General features: G+C 44.0%; 3 protein-coding genes across 3 annotated transcripts; all 3 read left to right on the forward strand.

Annotated features, from left to right (window-relative positions):
- Nucleotides 1-9,454: 9,454 nt before the first annotated feature.
- On the forward strand, nt 9,455-10,052 carry HRG_03776 (uncharacterized protein; the record flags this gene model as incomplete). The annotated part of the gene is made up of 3 exons (XM_044862247.1): nt 9,455-9,641; nt 9,713-9,810; nt 9,897-10,052. 3 exons carry the CDS (start codon nt 9,455-9,457, stop codon nt 10,050-10,052), a joined length of 441 nt encoding a protein of 146 aa, XP_044723273.1.
- A 54-nt stretch (nt 10,053-10,106) lies between these two features.
- Nucleotides 10,107-10,988, forward strand: HRG_03777 (major facilitator superfamily domain-containing protein; the record flags this gene model as incomplete). Its single annotated transcript, XM_044862248.1, has 1 exon — nt 10,107-10,988. The coding sequence occupies one exon, from the start codon at nt 10,107-10,109 to the stop codon at nt 10,986-10,988; it is 882 nt and encodes a 293-aa protein (XP_044723274.1).
- A 2,732-nt stretch (nt 10,989-13,720) lies between these two features.
- On the forward strand, nt 13,721-14,071 carry HRG_03778 (uncharacterized protein; the record flags this gene model as incomplete). Its single annotated transcript, XM_044862249.1, has 1 exon — nt 13,721-14,071. The coding sequence occupies one exon, from the start codon at nt 13,721-13,723 to the stop codon at nt 14,069-14,071; it is 351 nt and encodes a 116-aa protein (XP_044723275.1).
- Nucleotides 14,072-18,427: the final 4,356 nt, after the last annotated feature.

The raw sequence follows: 18,427 nt of genomic DNA on the forward strand, positions 1-18,427 counted from the left end.
ATTGCAGGGATTATCGCGCTAAGCATGGGTACGGTGGGCTATAGGGGTCAGTGTTGCAAAACCCCCAAGACTATGGGGTACGATGCCAGAACAGGTTAGCCTATTATGCAGCTACCTCACAGTACTTCGACGTAAGTACCCTAGCTTAGGGTCTTTTAGTTTTGCAGGCTATGTTGGCAATTAGGTCGGACATATAGCGAGCCGACTAATCAGTGTGTTTACTAGGAGACTACGCAATCTAATTTAATTAAAAGTCGCTTTAGGCATTAATCTCCTCTATTCTACCTAGCCTCCTCTTTATCCTCGTCGACGGTGTTTAGTTACTGCTAATAAGGTTAGCAACAAGTATAAGTAACGAATATTTACTACTTATAATCTATAAGCGAGCGGCTTCCGTAATAGTCTCTAACGCTAAAATCTTCCGCTCTTCGGGAGCTAGGACGTAAAGCGGGCCCGATATAGCAGAAGGAGCCGCTACACTAGGACCATATGCCCGCATCTACTATGCTGCTTGCTACGCAGCGTTACTCTAGGCGTTGCTCGGGTCCTCCTCTATAAGTTTAAGCTGCTTATTGAGCTGCCAGAAGGCACGCACGGCAGCGATAGCGCTGATTAGTACCTATAAGCGCCGCCGTTTAATTAGTTCACGGCTATTAAAACCATTATAGAACCACCTACCGGCTTATAGGTATGGCCATTCTTGGCGCAGTCCTAGCACGCAGCGCCGGTGTCTAAAGGCAGAATTAGCGGAGTAAGCGTCCTTGCCTATAAATATTTAACATACTATTTTGCGAAGCACACTTATAGCCGGGAGCCTTAATAGCTCGTGTAACGCAGGGACGGCATAGGAAGTCTCTAACCGTGCTAACCGGGGGAAGTCTCTTAGCCTTCTTCTTCTTCTTCCGTAAGAAAGTTCGCGTTAGCAGCTATGCTCTAGGACGAAGTATATTTCGAACCTTATAGGGACCTTGCCTAGGGGCTTATAGTCGCCAGGTCGGGATGGTCCTTTGTCCTTGCGAATTGATTTAGTGCCCCTACTCCGCGCCCTAGTCAGCTTAGCAGCTTCGCTTTCGCCGAGGCTGTCGGTATCGCTAGGGGATATCGCGTCGGTCCTTCCTAGGTGCTTCATGCGAAGTCAAATAGAAGAGGGACGGTAGGCTATAGGGCGCGCAGAGAATTTAGATCCGTAAATACCTGCCGCGACACCACGGGCCAAGCCTAGCTTGGTTCATTGGCAATTCGAGAGCTGCCCCTAAATGCACTGGCGCCAGCCCCTGTTCCCGTTCGGGCAGCTAGGTGGCCCAACACTCATTTCGCTACGAAGCCGCAGCTGGCCAGTGCCAATGCAGCAGCGAGACAGAAAATGCCCACCCCGCACCTCCTCAACACCTAGCCATCCCTCTCCTCGCCAGTTACCTGCAATCCTTTCGTCACGAGACTGGCCATCAGCGTTGCCTAGGTCTACTGCGCGCTAGTCTTTGCCACAGCACGTCCGCGTAGTGCAATCGACCAACACCGCGACTATGTGTCCCGCCTTTACCTCAACGGCGTCTCGCGGAGCAGGATTAGTTATAAGCTCCGCAAGCACTTCTATGTTGTTGTCAATCTAAGTACCCTATCTCGCCGGATTATAGACTGGGATCTTCCACGCCAATAAACCCGGACTAGAGAAACTCTAGAGCTAATCGAGATAATACGCGACCTAATCTTTCGGGTTAGGCTAACCGAAAAGCAGACGATTAGTGTTCTACAAAGACAAGGTTGGCCTATCACGAAGCGAGGTCTAAAACGAATTAGGCTCTACCTAGACCATCGCTAGGTACGAAGGCTCAATAGCGAAGAAGAACGGCTTGCACTTCTAGAGAAGACGGAGCAAGCTATTATCGAGATAACACAGCGGTCTAACGCTATTTCGGGATATAGCAAGAGTCTTCTTTAGCCTTACCTTCGCCAGCAAATGCAGCTTTAGGTCCTAAGGGACCCTCTCTTCTAGATATATAAGATTATATTCCCGAACGAAGTCAAGCTCCGTAAAAGGATATTCCGGAGAAAGAAAGGAGAGTTCCTCGTCCTAGGCCCGAACTATTAGTGGTATATTAACGGCTACGATAAGCTTAAAGCGTACGGATTCGAATTATACGTAGCGATTAATATATATTCCCGCAATATTATCTAGTTTTACGTTAGGCACTCGGCCACGACTGCTCTAAGCGTATTAAAGCAGTACTTAGCGGCATATGACACCTACGGCTTGCGACCGTGGTTTCTATAAGCCGATAGGGGTAGCGAAACTCCACTAGTCGCAGCAGCCTATTAGAACTTCGTTTTAAGGTCCAAAGGGAGAGTAGAGTGGCATAGATAGGTATTTTAACAAGGAAACCGACTCAAAGACTCGTATAAAGCAGCTCCTAGCACGAAAAACGTTAAGATCGAGAGCTAGTGGGAGAGAATGCTACACGTCTCGTCCCGGCAGTAGGTCGAGTACTTTAGAGAGCTCGCGAGAGATAGAGACTTCGACGGCGATATGCTTGAGGACTAGATTGCCCTCTATGCCGTCTACGAGGATATTCTGCGTTAAGAACTCTTCGATTTCGTGGAAGCCTAGAACATACATCGGATACGCCTCTAGAAAAATCGGCCGCACGTAGTTCACGGCCAGCCGTGGATGAACTATCATTAGCGCCGTCGGTCCCCATCCATTTCCTTGGATCATCCGTGACTTTCAGCGCATCATCGGCCAGGCGGCCTACTAGACGACGTTGTGGCTTGTTACGGCGGAGGTGCAAACGCCCTGGGCATGTTTGCCGACTTTTTCTGCGACAGACCGGTCAAGATGCCCCTCGTCGAGCCTCTGGGGAGATCCAAAAGAATGGGGGAGCATAGCGCGACTCGAGCAGACATCCCAATAATGAATAAATACATAATTTTGCCATATTCTTATATATTCATAGTCGTACCCTTATATTCTTATCTATTCTTAAGCTTATGAATTATTAAGAATATAAGATTGAAGTTTCACTTATATTGTCGTCGCAGCCAGCAACTTCCATAACCTCGTCCTCTACTGCCACATACACTTTGCGGATCAAGTCGTTCTTCACCTAGTTGCTCAGACATTGAAGTTTCTCGATAGTATCAGCCGAGAGCCGTGCCCTGTCCCATGAGATTGTCCGCCGTGTGCAGGAGAATACCCGCTCCGGGTCGTCCGACATCGCCGGTACACTAAGTACGTCAATGGCCAATTAGTGTAAACGTGGATACTCAATCCTCTATTCTTCTCGGCACCACCATTTAAGCGGCGTGCTTGTCGTCATAGGTCTTGGCGGAGAATTGATGACCTTTTCAAATTTATCCTCATTTCTAGGCTCATCTAAGACGCTCATTGACTGTTTGATGCGCTCGTACGGGGTTACTTCTCGTCGCTCGGTATCATTCAGCCGCGCCGTAGAATTCGACGGCAGTGGTCGGTCCTTATACTTGGCCCAATGCTGCCGTGCACCAGCAATGGCGGTCCGTCTCCATTCCGCTGCCCAGTGGCGGTCAAGGTACCTTCTGCGCTTCTCTGGATAGAGCAGCATGGCTGTAGCATAAATGGGGTTTCTGTCACTCTCTTCATAATACTTCGAGAGAACCCACTAGCCTATATGGATGGAATGAACCATACGCGCGTTGCCGGCGTATTTGACCTGCATTAATTAGCGTTGGTACCGTTCAGGTGGTAGATCGTACTGCCCGCGACACACTCACCTTGGCATTCTCAAACTGCATGAAGAGGATATCCATGTTCTCTAGCACCTGGTCTATTGATGCCCACTCCATCTGCTGCTCCAAGGTCGCCTAGTGAAACGGCTGCAAGAACTCGTGAGTTATTTTGAGTAGTTGCCAATCGTCGTGCGTAAGGATATCACCCTCCAGCTCGTTGTGGTATTAATTGAGGAATATTGACAACGGGCCCTCCTGGCTTATAGCCGCATCAAGTAGCCGGAACCATGAGTTCCAACGGGTGACGTCAATTCCGAGCGCCTTTCCTGCAATGTCATCCCATGCATCATTGTGGATGGTGGAATTACGAATGAACACCGCAATATTGTGGAGTTTGCCCATTGTACGGTGGCACATTAGCTAAGGTCCGCAAAGTGTGCCAAAACCTAAACCCACTAAATCACTATACCACTTTATTTATAAAAATTTCTTTAATTTAGATTATACACTTAGTCTCTACTCTTTACAATGCGACTAGTAAAAGACCTCGAGTATATACGAGACGTGATTCTTTCTTCTTTTTATTAAGGATATTCTAACTAGATTATCCTCTAGCATATAAACGAGCGCCTTATCGCCTAAGGGCATCAATCTATTAGCCTACGGACTCTTTAGCGCTAGCTTTCTACTTAGGGACTATCGCGGTAGGTTAATCTTAAGTCGTTGTACGAGGATATTGCCGAAATTTATACTACTAAGGCGCTAAACTAAGAGATTCTTCGCTAAGTTAATTAAATACTTTCCGTACGAGGGAGTTAGAGTATTAGCCTACGAACCCTTAAGATATCTCTTACGTCGTAGGGCCTTACCCGGCAATAGCACACTTAAGTATTAGACTAGCTTATTTAACGCGTACGCTTTTACTTTTATACCTACGGATTTAATAACGCTTCTATCCTTTAAGATATCTAGTATTAAGATAGGCTCTAAGTATCTCCTTCTATAATTCGACGTATCTACTAGGAGAATAGGATAAAAAGATATTTCCGTACGAGTAAAGAAAGAGAGGCTGCCCTTTAAGTTATAATCGCATTCCTCGAAAAAGACCTTTAAGAGTCTTCTATAATTCGAGGCTTCGGGAGAGGCTACCTTTATTACTACGTACGATAAAAGGGAAATATCTTGGTCTTATAAAATCGCCTTTATAATTTCTATCGGTTAATTCTCCCTAAGGAAGTTTAACGATATCGAGAAGGGAACTTTAAGTATTATACGGACTTCTTAGTCCTAGGACTAAATTTCCTTTAGTGCCTCGATAGGTATAAGAAACTAAAGAAATTCGGGTTTTAGATATACGCTTATATTAATATATACTTATAGTATATTATTTAGTTTTATATTAGCCGATCTATAACTACGTCTTTAAGTACTCTTAAGTAGTATTTATATATAATATAGCGGCTTAGGATACGACTATTCTTTACTCGCTCGGATTATAGCGTTAAGACGCCTCTCTAGGTAGTAGCCTAAGTAATGCTTACTTAAGCTAACCTAGCTAAAATCTCGTACGAGGACGAGGCAGGGAATTAGTACTAGTACTAATAAGGGGAACGAATTAACTCTTACTATATATATAGCCCGAGTACGAGGAACGTACGTATTAAAAGCTAGTAGTCTTAGTTAAGGAAAGGGGTAATTAATCGGTAGATAGTATAAGCTTCTCCCCTTTCGTACGGAATATATCTATACTAACTTATTCTATTAGTCTTTCTTTAACGAGCTTATAGAATATACTCTCTTTATTAAAGATTCCCTTACTAATTAAATTGCATTATATATAATTTATAGTACGATTCTATAAGACGAATTTACTAATTTTATATCCTATTAGAATAGGTATAAGATCCGTACGTAAAGAAATCGCTAATATATTCTTTCTAGGATCCTAATAGACCTCTATTATAGGTAAGATATACGTAATTAGGGCATCCCTCTAAGCTAGGATAAAGAGGACGATAACTAAGCGGCGCTTCGTACGATACTTAAACCGCTTAAAGACTACGATATCGATTCCTTTCTTTTTAAAGGAATAATAGCTTAGTATACGAGAGAGCTTTCCCTTTTTTATAAAGATAGAATCGATAACTATCGACGGCCTTTCTTACCTTTATATATTAGACTTCGATAGCGAATCTAAGAGCATTAGTAAAGTAGCTAACTTCCGATCTTATTACTTATTACTATCTCGTATAGGGGGGCATAGCAGTTTATAAGGAAAACTCTTTATCTCGTATAAATATATACTTATTCTCTTAGTATATACTTCTCTAGCGAAATTACGAGCCTATCGCTAACCTAGACCTTTAAGGGGACCCTCTACTATAAGCTCTCTAAGCCTAACTTTAAGACTTTATATAAGAAGACGTTAAAAATATCTAGTCTTTATATACGCTTCGCTTCTTTATCTAAATTAGTCGTCTTTCTTAAATACGGCGTATATAGTATAATAGGCCGCTTTCGGGGGCTTATAGCGATACTACTTAGTCTAGTAATAAGGTCGTTATACGACCTTAAGCGGTATCCTTCTAGTTATTAGTTTTATCTTAAGGGGAAAGGCTTAGACTTACTTAAAAGAAATATAAGAGAGAACTATTACTTATATAAGAAGCTAAAGAAATACGTTCCTCTTTCTTTACCTCGTCTTATATATTTAGCTAGTTTATACGAGGTAAAGGGAGAGAAGAACTTAAGAATAAAGGAGATTCTTCCTCTTCCTTTACCTTATTTTGCTTTTTTCTCTTTTACTAGTTCGTATATATAAGAGTTAAGGAATTATAAAGTTAAAAGTTAATCTAGACTTTAATCTTACTATTAAAGATATTCTACTTATACTTCCTATCTCGTTAAAAAAGCTCGTATACTATACGATCTATATCTCTAAAAGGGGTAGGGAGCTTATTAAAGCTACTCTTTTTATTCTAAGACTTACTAAGTTCCTATAGAATCTTCTTATCGAATTACTTTATAAAGCTTAGTCGTATATATCGCTTAATCTATTATTTTTTAGTAATACCGAAAGGTTCTTTAAAATTAAATAAGGAGAGTAGTAGAAGGTTAATAGTATCTAATAAAGGTTAGAGAAAAATATTTATTATAAGGGATTATATATATAAAGCTATATAACTTTTAGTAGAAGAAAGAAGTCCTCTTTATACTCTCTAAGAAAGAGTAGGCTATAGAGTCGAATTAGTAAGCTAGTAGGATAGTCGTACGGGCTAGCTTCCTTAGTAGCATAAGTAGTATTAAACGCCTCTTATACCTTTACTTAGAAGTTCTTCGTAAAGTTTATCGTACGGTCTTATTTAGAAAGAGAAGAAGAGCTTAAGGTTCCTAAAGGAAGAGGGCTAAAGACTTAAGAGGATAATATAGACGCCGTATAACGGGGACTTTCTTCTATAGTAAGGTTAATAGTCTCTAGCTAAGAGACTACGTAAAATAGGCAGTAGATAGATTATAAAAATGCATTCTAAATTAAGTAATAAAGGCGCCGAGATTTTAGGCACTTTTCTTAGTAGAAATAAGGCGGCATTATATATAACGAAAAAATAGAAAAAGAAGAGAAAAGGAAAGAAAAGAAAAAAAAGGAAGAAGGAAGAGGAAAGAAAGGAAAAAAAAGGGAGAAAAACCTTGCTCTACTATATAAATAGAATAGCACTATATATTCGTATAAAAGTATAATATATAGTCTTCTTATAATAAAGCTATCGTTAATACGAGCTATTCTCTTATTCTATTTACTATAACCTACTAGCTAGTAGGTCGTATACCTTAGGTATTACCTACCTATTTAATCTACGCTCGCGTACGTAAATTCCTTTTCTTCTTTTTATTATTACTAGCAGCAGTAATAGTAGTAATAGCAATAGCAATAGTAATAATAATAGTAGCAATAGCATTAGTAGTATTACTACTATAAGCGCGTATATATCTCTTTCCTTAGCTCCTTATATATAGTAAGTTACTAATATATTTATATAGAAACGCTAATAACTAGCTTATCTACTAAGGCGCGCCTCCTTAGGTAAGTAAAACCTCTTTAGCACTTACCTTCTTATATAAGATACTAACTTTCTTAAGGCACTCGATTAGGATCTTATACGCGAGCTCCTACGAAGACCGCGCCTCCTTAAGGTCGACATAAGTAGGCAGTAACTCCGGCCGTACACGAAAAATATAGTATAGCGCGCTATCCTTAACTTACCTAGCCGTCGCGTTATTTTCCTCTATAAGCGCGTACGACTAGAGTAGGTTATAGGTATAAGGGACTTATACGTAAACGCCTTCCTTATCTAAAGTTAAGGCATTCTCTATCCCCGTCTATATAAATCTTACTAAAATAAGATAATTATAGATAGGGACGCGTACGTAAGTCCCTTTCCCTACTATATTCGCCTCCCGGGCTACTTTAGTGGCTGCTGCGGTAATTATAAGTAGCCGGATCGCGCTACTCGCTATTCCGAAGGAGATCCTTGGTTTCTACCTAGCGTACGAGGCGCCCTTATATCCGGTTCTCGAGAGCAGCCGATCTTAGTCGACGAGGCTCCGGGGTCCTCGTCTAGCTAGGCGATTTTGCTGCTCGAGGACGGAACCGCGGACGACCTAGTCGTCCTCTAGAAAGGTACGTACGAGTATTTCTTTATCTATAATAATAGGCAGCGGGCACCTATAAAGCCTTAGCTAAGTGGCCTTATATAGAGGTATTAGTTAGGAAGTCCTAGCTAATCTAGAACGACGACTAGCACCTTCTCGTAGTATTCTAGGTTAGTAACCTTAGCTCGTACGAGCCTTAGGGTAAAGCAAAGACTAGTTAATTACCCGCGTATAAATAGCTTTATTTTTTTTATATATATACGAGAATCTTACTAGGAACGATATATAAATAAAGTGGTATAGTAATTTAGTAGGTTTAGGTTTTGGCATACTTTACGGACCTTAGCTAATGTGCCACCGTACATTGGGCCGATGCTCCGCTAGCCGGCAGTATCATGGCGTTTCTTACGCCTGTCGTGACTCTTTTGGCTAGTGGCCGCCCGAATCTGGTCATGTAAGGCATCCGCAGCAGTTACATCATTCGCCTCATCTTGCGCCGCTTCAATTGCGGCCTTCAGAGCGTGCTCGCTAGTTGCAAGGAGGAAAGCTTGAAGGGACAAGTTAATGATATGACCGGCACACCGCGTCCGAGTAGACACTGGATCAATCGTAACGTCGAACTCTCGCGACAGCTCCACGGCTAGTTGGCGGAGATAGGTGTCGTTTTTAGTGTCATTGTCTCCAGTGAAGTAACCGATCCGGTGAGCTAAGTGGTACTGTCGGATAATTTCCATGAGGTGAGGAGTCATAGCCGCGCCGGCGTGAGAGCGGCGGAGGTTTGGCAGGCCTAGTAATGCTTTCCGAGGTTTGTAGGTCTCGTCAACCCACTGTGCATGAACAGCAATATATGCCCTGCGCTGCGGAGAAGACCATACGTCCATGGATATGTGTACGAGGCTCCGAGCACGTTCCAGCCACCTCCACGTTTGCGGACTGGTGCAACAAACACAAAGCCCCCCGAAGGGTAAAAAGAGATTTCAACCCGCCATGCGTCCTCGTCAACCGTGTTTCTATTCCCGACCTCTGGACTGGACAGAGCAGCACGCGTTGCGAGACCAAAGGGCCCCACGAGCTGCTCGACTGCCGTGCAATATCCCGCACCATGGCCAGGCCCTCGGCTGAGCTTCGCGACCCCTCGGCCACCTCCGGCACGCTGTCGTTTGTAGGAGGCCAGTCGGACGAGACGCTGTACGTGATGGGGGACGAGTTTTTGCTGCCGCCCGCCGACCATGGGAAACAGGCGTGGCTGTTTCTCGCCGCCGCCTTTGTCGTCGAGGCCTTGACTTGGGGTAGGTGTTCGTAGTGTTGCTCTGTGTGCCCCCATTCGACGGCATTGCTAATGGCCTCCCTCGCCCTGCAGGTTTTCCCTTTGTCTTTGGCGTGTTCCATGACTATTATGTCACTCACGAGCTCTTTGCCGGGTCCTCTCAAATACCCATCATCGGAACTTGCGCCTTGGTAAGTTTTGGAGCTGCCCCTCCCTCCTCTCAGTTGACTCTGGATCCATTGGTTTGGCCTTCTTTTGGCTCACCTTCCGCCGGTAGGGCATCATGTTCTTAGACGTTCCTCTCGTCATGGGGCTCCAGCGGCTCTTCCCAAGCTTCGGCAGATGGTCGCCCGTCATCGGCCTGCCCATAATGTCCATCTCCCTTGCCGCGAGCTCCTTCTCGCGCAAGCCAGCGCACCTCATCGTCACCTAAGGCGTCTTTTACGCCATCGGGGGGTCTACTTCCTACTGCCCCTGTATCTTGTATATGGACGAATGGTTCGTTAAGCGCAAAGGCTTCGCCTACGGCATTATGTGGTCGGGCACAGGCCTTGCCGGTTTTGTGCTCCCCTTGTTGCTAGAACACTTGTTGGGACGCTACGGTTTCCGTACGACCCTGCGCATCTGGGCCATAGCGCTGCTTGTTATGACCATGCCCCTAGCCTATTTCATTAGGCCCCGGCTGCCGCCTACGCCTACGACGCATAGCAAGGCGTTCGAGATGAGCTTCGCCCTGAAGCGCACGTTCCTCTTATACCAGGCTGCCAATATCTGCCAAGCTCTCGGCTTCTTCCTCCCGAGCATCTATCTCCCAATTTATGCCCGCACCATCGGCGCCGGTTCCTTTGGCTCGGCTCTTACCGTCCTATTTATTAATGTTGCCTCCGTCTTTGGTTGCGCCGCCATGGGCTCCCTTACCGATCACATCCAAGTCACCACCTGTCTCTTCATCTCGGCTATTGGCACCGCGCTGGGCACATTCCTTCTGTGGGGCCTTGCCACGAATCTCCCTGTCCTCTTCGTCTTTTGCCTTGTCTACGGCCTCTTCGCCGGCTCGTACGGTTCGGCCTGGACTGGTATAATGCACCAAATCACGTCGGAACCGGCTCCGTCTGGGATGAGCAGACGGAGCACAGGCGGCGGGGCCACCTTTGATCCCACCATGGTGCTGGGCCTCCTGTCTACCGGGAGGGGCATCGGCAGTGTCGTGTCGGGCCCGCTGAGCCAACTTCTCACCAAGGATCTACCTTGGCACGGCAAGGCGTTTGGCGGTTACGGAACGGGATATGGGCCATTGATTGCGTTTACGGGGGCTACAGCTGCTATGAGCGGCATCACGTTTGTCTGGAGGAGGCTCGGATGGATGTAAATTATGTATTTTTCGCCCAGCGGCCTTGAGGCCGCTCAGGTCCCGGTGGGGCACAGGATATGCTGAGCTAGACTATCCAGAAGAATAACTGCAACGGAAAGCCTCACCCAGTGCTACTTGCAAGGCCTCGCAAGGGTTCTCGCGAAGGGGAGATCCAACGTGGGTATAAAAGTGAATAAACGGACTTTTTCGTAGGTAGGTTCTCATATGACCAGGGGGTCTGTGTATTAATGTCTGTGCCCCATTGCCCTTTATCCGTCCAAACAGTCTTTTTTATATCACTCAAACTTTCTCCCAAGTTGATATCCCTTTTTCAGGTATAGTATACATTCTATCAGGAAGAGGGCACTTCTTGGCACTTACTGAAGGCCGCGTAAGTCATCTACGTCAGCAACATCAGCTCGCTCTCCCCGATCAATAGCTCTTCTAGCTATTAGATCGATAGTCTTATGGGCTGAAGCCCTTTGAGCTGGAATTCCGAGGGGAACCCCGGAAAGGAACCCCAGCTCCTACCCCTGAGCCCCTGAGCTTACGGGCACATCACAAAAGGGGATCCAGATAGACACGCTTCCGCTCTTCTTCTCTTCTTTATCAAGATAATAAACTGTATTTGGCCACAACCTGGTTGCATGCCTAGTTTGGTGATGCCTTTCACAGATAGTTCAGTCTCTCGAGGTCCCCGAGCCAGTAAGAGTTATGCCGGACTCCTCAAAGGGTCCCCGTTCGAATAGGAGATCCTCCGGACTCCTTAGTGGTCTAGGAAGAAGAAATAACAGACAGTCTACAGACCTCCCTTCTTACCTGGTTTCAAGCTGTATTACCTAGAGAGACCTAGAGACCTCAACTCGTTCGGACCTTCTTCTCGACATAGGCAGATGTTCAATTCCGTGTCCTTCATCTGACAGGAATTGGTTCCGTACAGGAAGGCCCCGGGCATGTCCACAGAGCTACTTCGTTCGTCAGCGAGTCCTGAACGTGCAAGTCGCAGCAATGCACCGCAGCGCCGACCGGCCAAGACCGGCAGGCCAAGTCGCCAAGCTCCACAACAGGACGACGGAGGTTCTGCAGTTACTCAGGCTACCATGATACCCCTACGTATATTCAGACATCTACACACCAGGTGGTAAAGTACATAGGGGTTGCTTCAGCAGTCGAAGTATATACTTGAGAAATGGCCCCCCTCTCGGTCCGAAGCTAGAGTAGCCAAAGTTATCTTCTCTGCCTGGGTTTATCAGCGTGAGCGGCTTTACGCTCGTAGGCTACGATGGCTTATACGAAGACGGCGGCAATGTTTTTCTTGTATGCCCCCTTCAAGTTACCTGCGCAAAATTAATATCGGGAAAAGCGTCGTGGGATAAAGGTCCCGAGACTTACCAGCCTCCTTATAGTTGCACACAACAATGGTGCTCTAAGCATTCTTAGGGCAGGAAACGATGTTCCTGGCACAGCCCATCTTGGTGGTTCCCTTCTAGACCAGCTGTGTAAAGTGTCCAGCCGTGCCAAGCTGGCCAGGCTCATCGTACCCGGTGCTTTGAGAAAATGTTGGTCCTTCGCTGTACCAAAACTTGGTAGGGTCGCTCAGGTAGTTATCGTCGGGGCCTAACTTTACGCTGGAGGCATAGAGAATCTGACCCGTCCCCCTGGCAGTGCCTCCGTGTGAAATTTGTATCCGTTGGCCCAATCTTGAGCCATTTTCTGTAGTCCCGTATTCCATGTTAGGGCTGGAGCACTGTGAAGTGCTCTGAACTCGTTGGTCTTAGCCAGACCGACTTTGGCATTCTCAGGGACAGGCCGCGGTGCAAATCCAGTGCCGTTACCGGCGGCCCTATCGGCGGGCTGGGGCGGGGCGGGTTTAGGAGCGGATTACAAGCCTCTATGTGCAACTGTCCAGGTGCACTACGCTTCGGGGCATCAAACTTCTTGGTCCCGTGAGACACCATGATTTCATTGGCAATGGGCCGTATCAGGCCATAATTGATGGAATGCAGAGACCTAAGAACTTGGCCGTAGAAACGAGACGAATGTACGAGAATTGGGGTTGCGAAAGATAGGCATACTTACCTAGTTCGGGGACCGGGGCGGGGAGCCGTTTAGCACTACCGGGCGCGTTGATACTTGCCGCCGGCCAACTAATGCTTTAGTCCGTTCCTCAAGGCATTGGCGGACCCTGGAAGGGGCCGGTCTCCTGTAGCGGAAGCTGTTGTGGATATAACTACTCCGAAGAAAGAATGCCCTATTTGCTGCAGTTGCCTGGGCGTCACTGAAAAAGTCTCCAGATGTAACCACTGCTGCAACGACTACCAAGCCACTCTCATCAGAACATTGATTTCACCCGTTTCAGAGTCAGGCAGACACGCACCGCCAGCATCAATGCCCGCGACCGCGACTCTTAGGCGCTTCTACCCCAACGGCCGAATGCACGACAAAGAACCCAGACTCATCCCCTTTGCTACGGCCCTCTCTACCACTTCCTCGGAAGCTCGCGCCGAGCAGAAGCCCAGAACGAGGAAACAGGGGGGAGGAGGCCAGGCAAGAAACATCTAGACGGCATGGCCGCCGCCGAAATGGGCAGCCTAGACTTAGGCATGCAGGCCGGCGGAGGCGACCTAACAACGCATATGGGCCTCGTCTCGGACATGGTGCTCGACCCGCGCATGGGCCTGCTACTGTTTGGCATCAAGAACGAAAAGGAATAGGCCGAGTCGCCCGCCCCGTTTGCCCTGACGCCGCGCATGTACGACGCCACCGCGCTCGACTGCGGCAGCATCTACGGCAACGCCATGTCGTCGGATGCTGCGACGACAGCGCCGCCTGCTCTCGTCGCCGCGCCTAAGACACGCCGCATAACCCCTTTATCACCGCCGTCGGCTACGTCGCCCACTAAGCTCAAGAAGCCCAGGGACGGTAGGGGCAGGGGCAAGAGCGGCAGCGCCGTGTCCCAGGCCGCGGCCGACTTACGATCCTTACTCCCGCCGTCGAAATACGAGATGCCTCCGAAGAAGAAACCAAAGACGAGGTCTAAGACGGACCCTTCGGAGACGGCGGCGACTGGCGGCGAGCGCGAGCCTAAGCAAGACGCCTAGCGCAGCCGGTGCCTAGAGCGCAACCGCATCGCCGCGTCTAAGGCCCGCGAAAAGAAGATGTAGTGGGTGCACGAGCTTAAGGCGATAAAAGACGAGCTCGAGAGCCGGCAAGCCAGCCTGCAGCGCGAGTACAACGGCCTGCTCGACGAGGCGACGTAGATTAAGACGTCGCTTATGGCCCACGCCGTCTGCAATGACCGCAACACTGATATGTGGATCGAGAGCGAGGCGGTGCGCTTTGTCCGCCGCTCTAACCGCCGTCATTAGTAAGCCGCCGGCGGCGGTATCGAGAGCCGGCACTCGAGCATCGCCAGCCTGGCCTCGCTGAACAGTCTAAACGGTACCATGCCCCACCCAGAACCGGTACACCCCCACAACCGGTATAGCAAAAAGGCGCCCTGACCATACAAACTATATTAATTAAATTAAAGCCATTCGCCTAGATTAAATTATAGAAGAAATACTACTCTATAGTGCGTTTAATGCTTAATCGACGTGGTCTATTAGGATTTTAGTCTATCGCCGCGCCCGTAAATAAGTAGGCGACGAATTAGGTAACTTTATCCTTCCTTCCCCCTTCTCCCCTTTAACCTAATTAAATGCGCCTATAATTATATCTAGCGCCTATTCTTCGCTCTATAGAAGTATCTAGACATTCTCTAATATATATTAAAGGTTTATAAATATATTATTAGGATTAGGGATTATTCCTTTCTTCCTTAGCTTTATACGATTTAGCGTAGCCGCTAAGGCCTAGAATCTTTAATCCTTTAATACTAACTCTACTTCCTTATGCTTAAATACTCTAGATATCTTTCTTTAAGTCCTTCTAAGACTACTAGCCTCGAGATTTTATAGCCTATAGGGTTATTAGCCTATACTTAGTATTATTAGATTAAAGCTAAAGGGTTTAATTTCTAGAGTCGGTTTTCGGTCTTATTATACTTTTATATAAGTAAAGATTCTACTATTATTAACTATCCTATTCTCTATAACTTATTACCTTACTTAGATATTTTTTTTTATACTCTCCTTTCTAACCTTAGTATAGTAATAGATAAGGTTAATCTTATTAATAGGTATAGAGTTAGTTAATACTATTAAGTTCGCTAATTCCTTCCGATATATAGTCTTAAAGGCATTAAAGACGCTATTTTATAAAGGCTATAGGCTATAGGAGATATATATTAAAAGGAAATAAAGGTAGCTATATATTAATTATAAAATAAAGCTATAAACTTATCTTATATATAAATTAGCTATATAAGGCTACTAGAATATTATATATATTTATAAGAAAGTAAATAAGATATATATAAGCGTATAACTTTTATTACTATTTAATATTAAGAGTTATAAATCTAAATTATAGGATAATAGCTATACTATTTATAGTAAATAGACGTTATCTAGCTATACTATCCTTATATTAAGGGCTAGTATATACTTAGTATAGTAGTATAAGGCCGAATAATTATTTATTTAAAGCTAAGGAGAAAGAAGGAAAACTCTATCTTAATCGCGACGGTTATCTATCTTCCTTAGTCCCTAGCTTAACCTATATTTAAGTACTATTTAGCCTAAGTTTAGGTCGAGCTCTACCTATATATAGGTCTACTTTAGCCCGACTTTAGTATAGTCGCTATAGTATAACCTTAGCCTTCTATAGGCGTAGCCTATAATACTACCCCCGCTCTCCCTTTTTTATTAGTAGTACTCTTATTCCTCTCTTATTACCTTTCTATTATCGCTATCCCCCTTTTTCTTAGCGCGCGCGGTCGCTTCCTTCTACCTTACGCTCGCCCTATCCCTTTATATACCGCTTTTTTATACGCTTATTCCGCCCTATCCTTCCCTCCTCCGCGTATATACCCTTATACCTTACTAACTATACGCGTACCCCGCCGCGTATAAATACCCCTCTTTTATCCCCTCTCCCTCTTTCTTTCTTTTTCCTTCTTTAAGCTTTACTCCCTCCGCGCGCGCGCCCTTACTTTACCTAACTTCTATCGCTACGCCGCGCTATATTATAACTACTATAGGCCCTTATACGCCCGCTAGCTTCTCTACTTTACGTAGCGGTACCTTACCTCCTAGCACGCTAGGCAACTATACTCTACCGCCCTCGCGCTAGTCGACGCGTCTACCTATATCTCTTAGTAAGTATAGCGCGACCTATAGTACTACTATATAGCGGCTACCCTATCTCGCCTATATAGGCTAAATAACGTCGCTAAGTATTAAGATATAATATAATACCTACTAAAATTAAGCGTCGCTATATACTTATAACTACTTTACTTATACCTATAGTAGATTACGCTACCTTTTTATTTATTACTCTCCCTTAACTTTATTTAATAAGATATTAATATAATAATAGTATACTAGGAATATAATCGCTACTACTAATACCCTTTAAGACTATATATCTTAAAGGACGTTTAATAACTACTAGAGCGACCCTTATATATATACTTTATTCCCCTTTTAACCTTATCTTATTATTTATCTCTAACTATCGTTTTAGTATACTAAGCTTACCTACGCTGCTATATTTATATACTAGGCCTAGATATACCTTAATATCTTAAAGTAATTAAGCGGTAGTTAAGGGGCGTTTATAGTTAGTTAAAATTAAGTTAGTATTCTTAGTATATCTTATTATATTTATATCTCGTCTTATTATATCTTACCCTTATCCCTATCCTTATCTATCCTTTATTACTATCTCTCTTATATCTATCCCCTATCTATCCTTTATTATTTCCCTTTAATACTATAGTTCTTTTCTATCCTTTCCTTATTTTTTAATAAGCGTCTCCTATCTCTTACCTTTTTTTCTTTCTCCCCCTTTTATCTTTTATTTCCCCTTCTTTATCTTCTACCCTCTTCTTTATCCCTTTCTCTTACCCCTCCTTTATTATTCTCCCTTATATTTCTTTACTATCTCTTAAATCCCTCTAAGGCTTCTATCTCTTAAAAGTCGTTTAATAGGTACTACGATAGGTTTATATACCCTTATTATTTTATAAGCACCTATTATTATCTACCCCTCCCCCTTTACTTTTACCGCGCTTATTAAATCTCTTTAATAATATACTTAGGCTTATTATCCTCCTTAATTACTAATAGCGGTTAGTAGTTATTAATTACTTATCTAAGTAATAGGTTCTCTACCGCTTAGTAGAGAAATTCTATATAAAGCCTTTTATATACCCTCCTTAGTATATTAAGCTCTATTATATATAAGCTTACTACCTTTATTATAGTATACTTTTAGTATAGCTAGTTAAGCTTCCTATATAGCTAGTTAGTTATATATTTAGCTATATCTACCTATACCTTATCGCCTACCTTAAACCTCTTTACTAGGGCTTTCTTTTAGTTTACTATTTCCTTTTATCTTACTTATACCGCGATAATAGCGGTTTATAAGAAGTCGGTTACCTCTCTTATCTTTTAAGCGAGCTCCCTCGCCCTTCTTACTTTTAGCGCTAGCGGCCCCTCCTCCCTTATTATTTAAACTAGCTTAATATTATATCTATACGTCGCGAAGAATAGGCTTATACTTATTATTAACGCTACGCGGTTATTTAGTACGGCTTATATATATAGTAGCTACGCTCCTTAGTCGTCCTAGCTATAGTAAATATACACTTAAAGGTATACTTATACTTCTTAGTTTATATACTTAGTCGACCTATTTATTTATAGGTAGTATATTAAACTTAACTTCCTTTATACTCTTATTTATCTATAGAACTCCTTTTAAAAGCTTTTTATTTAGTTTATCCCTTTATTTAATATAATTAACCTTAGTATCCTATAAAAGTAAAAGTAAGCTTAGAGGAACCTTATCGTGTATACTACTACCTTTATCGTCGGTATCGCTTTAAGTATTACTACCTTTATTAGCTAGTTTATAATTACCTAAAAGGTACTTCGCGCTTTCTATCTTAGTTAGCGGTAGTTTAACTATAAAGTCTATTAATAAGTATATAAATAGTTAGGACGGCGGTAGTAAGGGCTTTAAGAGTCCCTTTTAAAGTTACCTTTATATATACCCCCTCCTATATAGTCCGTAGTTAGCGATATACTACTTTACTATCGCCGACTAGCTAGGCTAAAAGAATTCTTAGGCTAGTATCGCTAAGGTCCCTTCTCTCCTTAAGTATCCTACTACTATTAAGTTATATATCTATTAAGCTATTTATACCTAAAGTATATTTTATTCCTTAGCCCCCTTTCCTTTATTATACTTTAGTTTCCTTAGTACTTATAGCCTTTCTTAAAAGTTTAACTATCTCCTAATATTAATTATATATTTACTTAGCTATACTTTTAGCTATTATT

The sequence above is a fragment of the Hirsutella rhossiliensis genome (assembly GCF_020360975.1).
Source record: "Hirsutella rhossiliensis strain HR02 chromosome Unknown scaffold00003, whole genome shotgun sequence".
NCBI lineage: Eukaryota > Fungi > Ascomycota > Sordariomycetes > Hypocreales > Ophiocordycipitaceae > Hirsutella > Hirsutella rhossiliensis.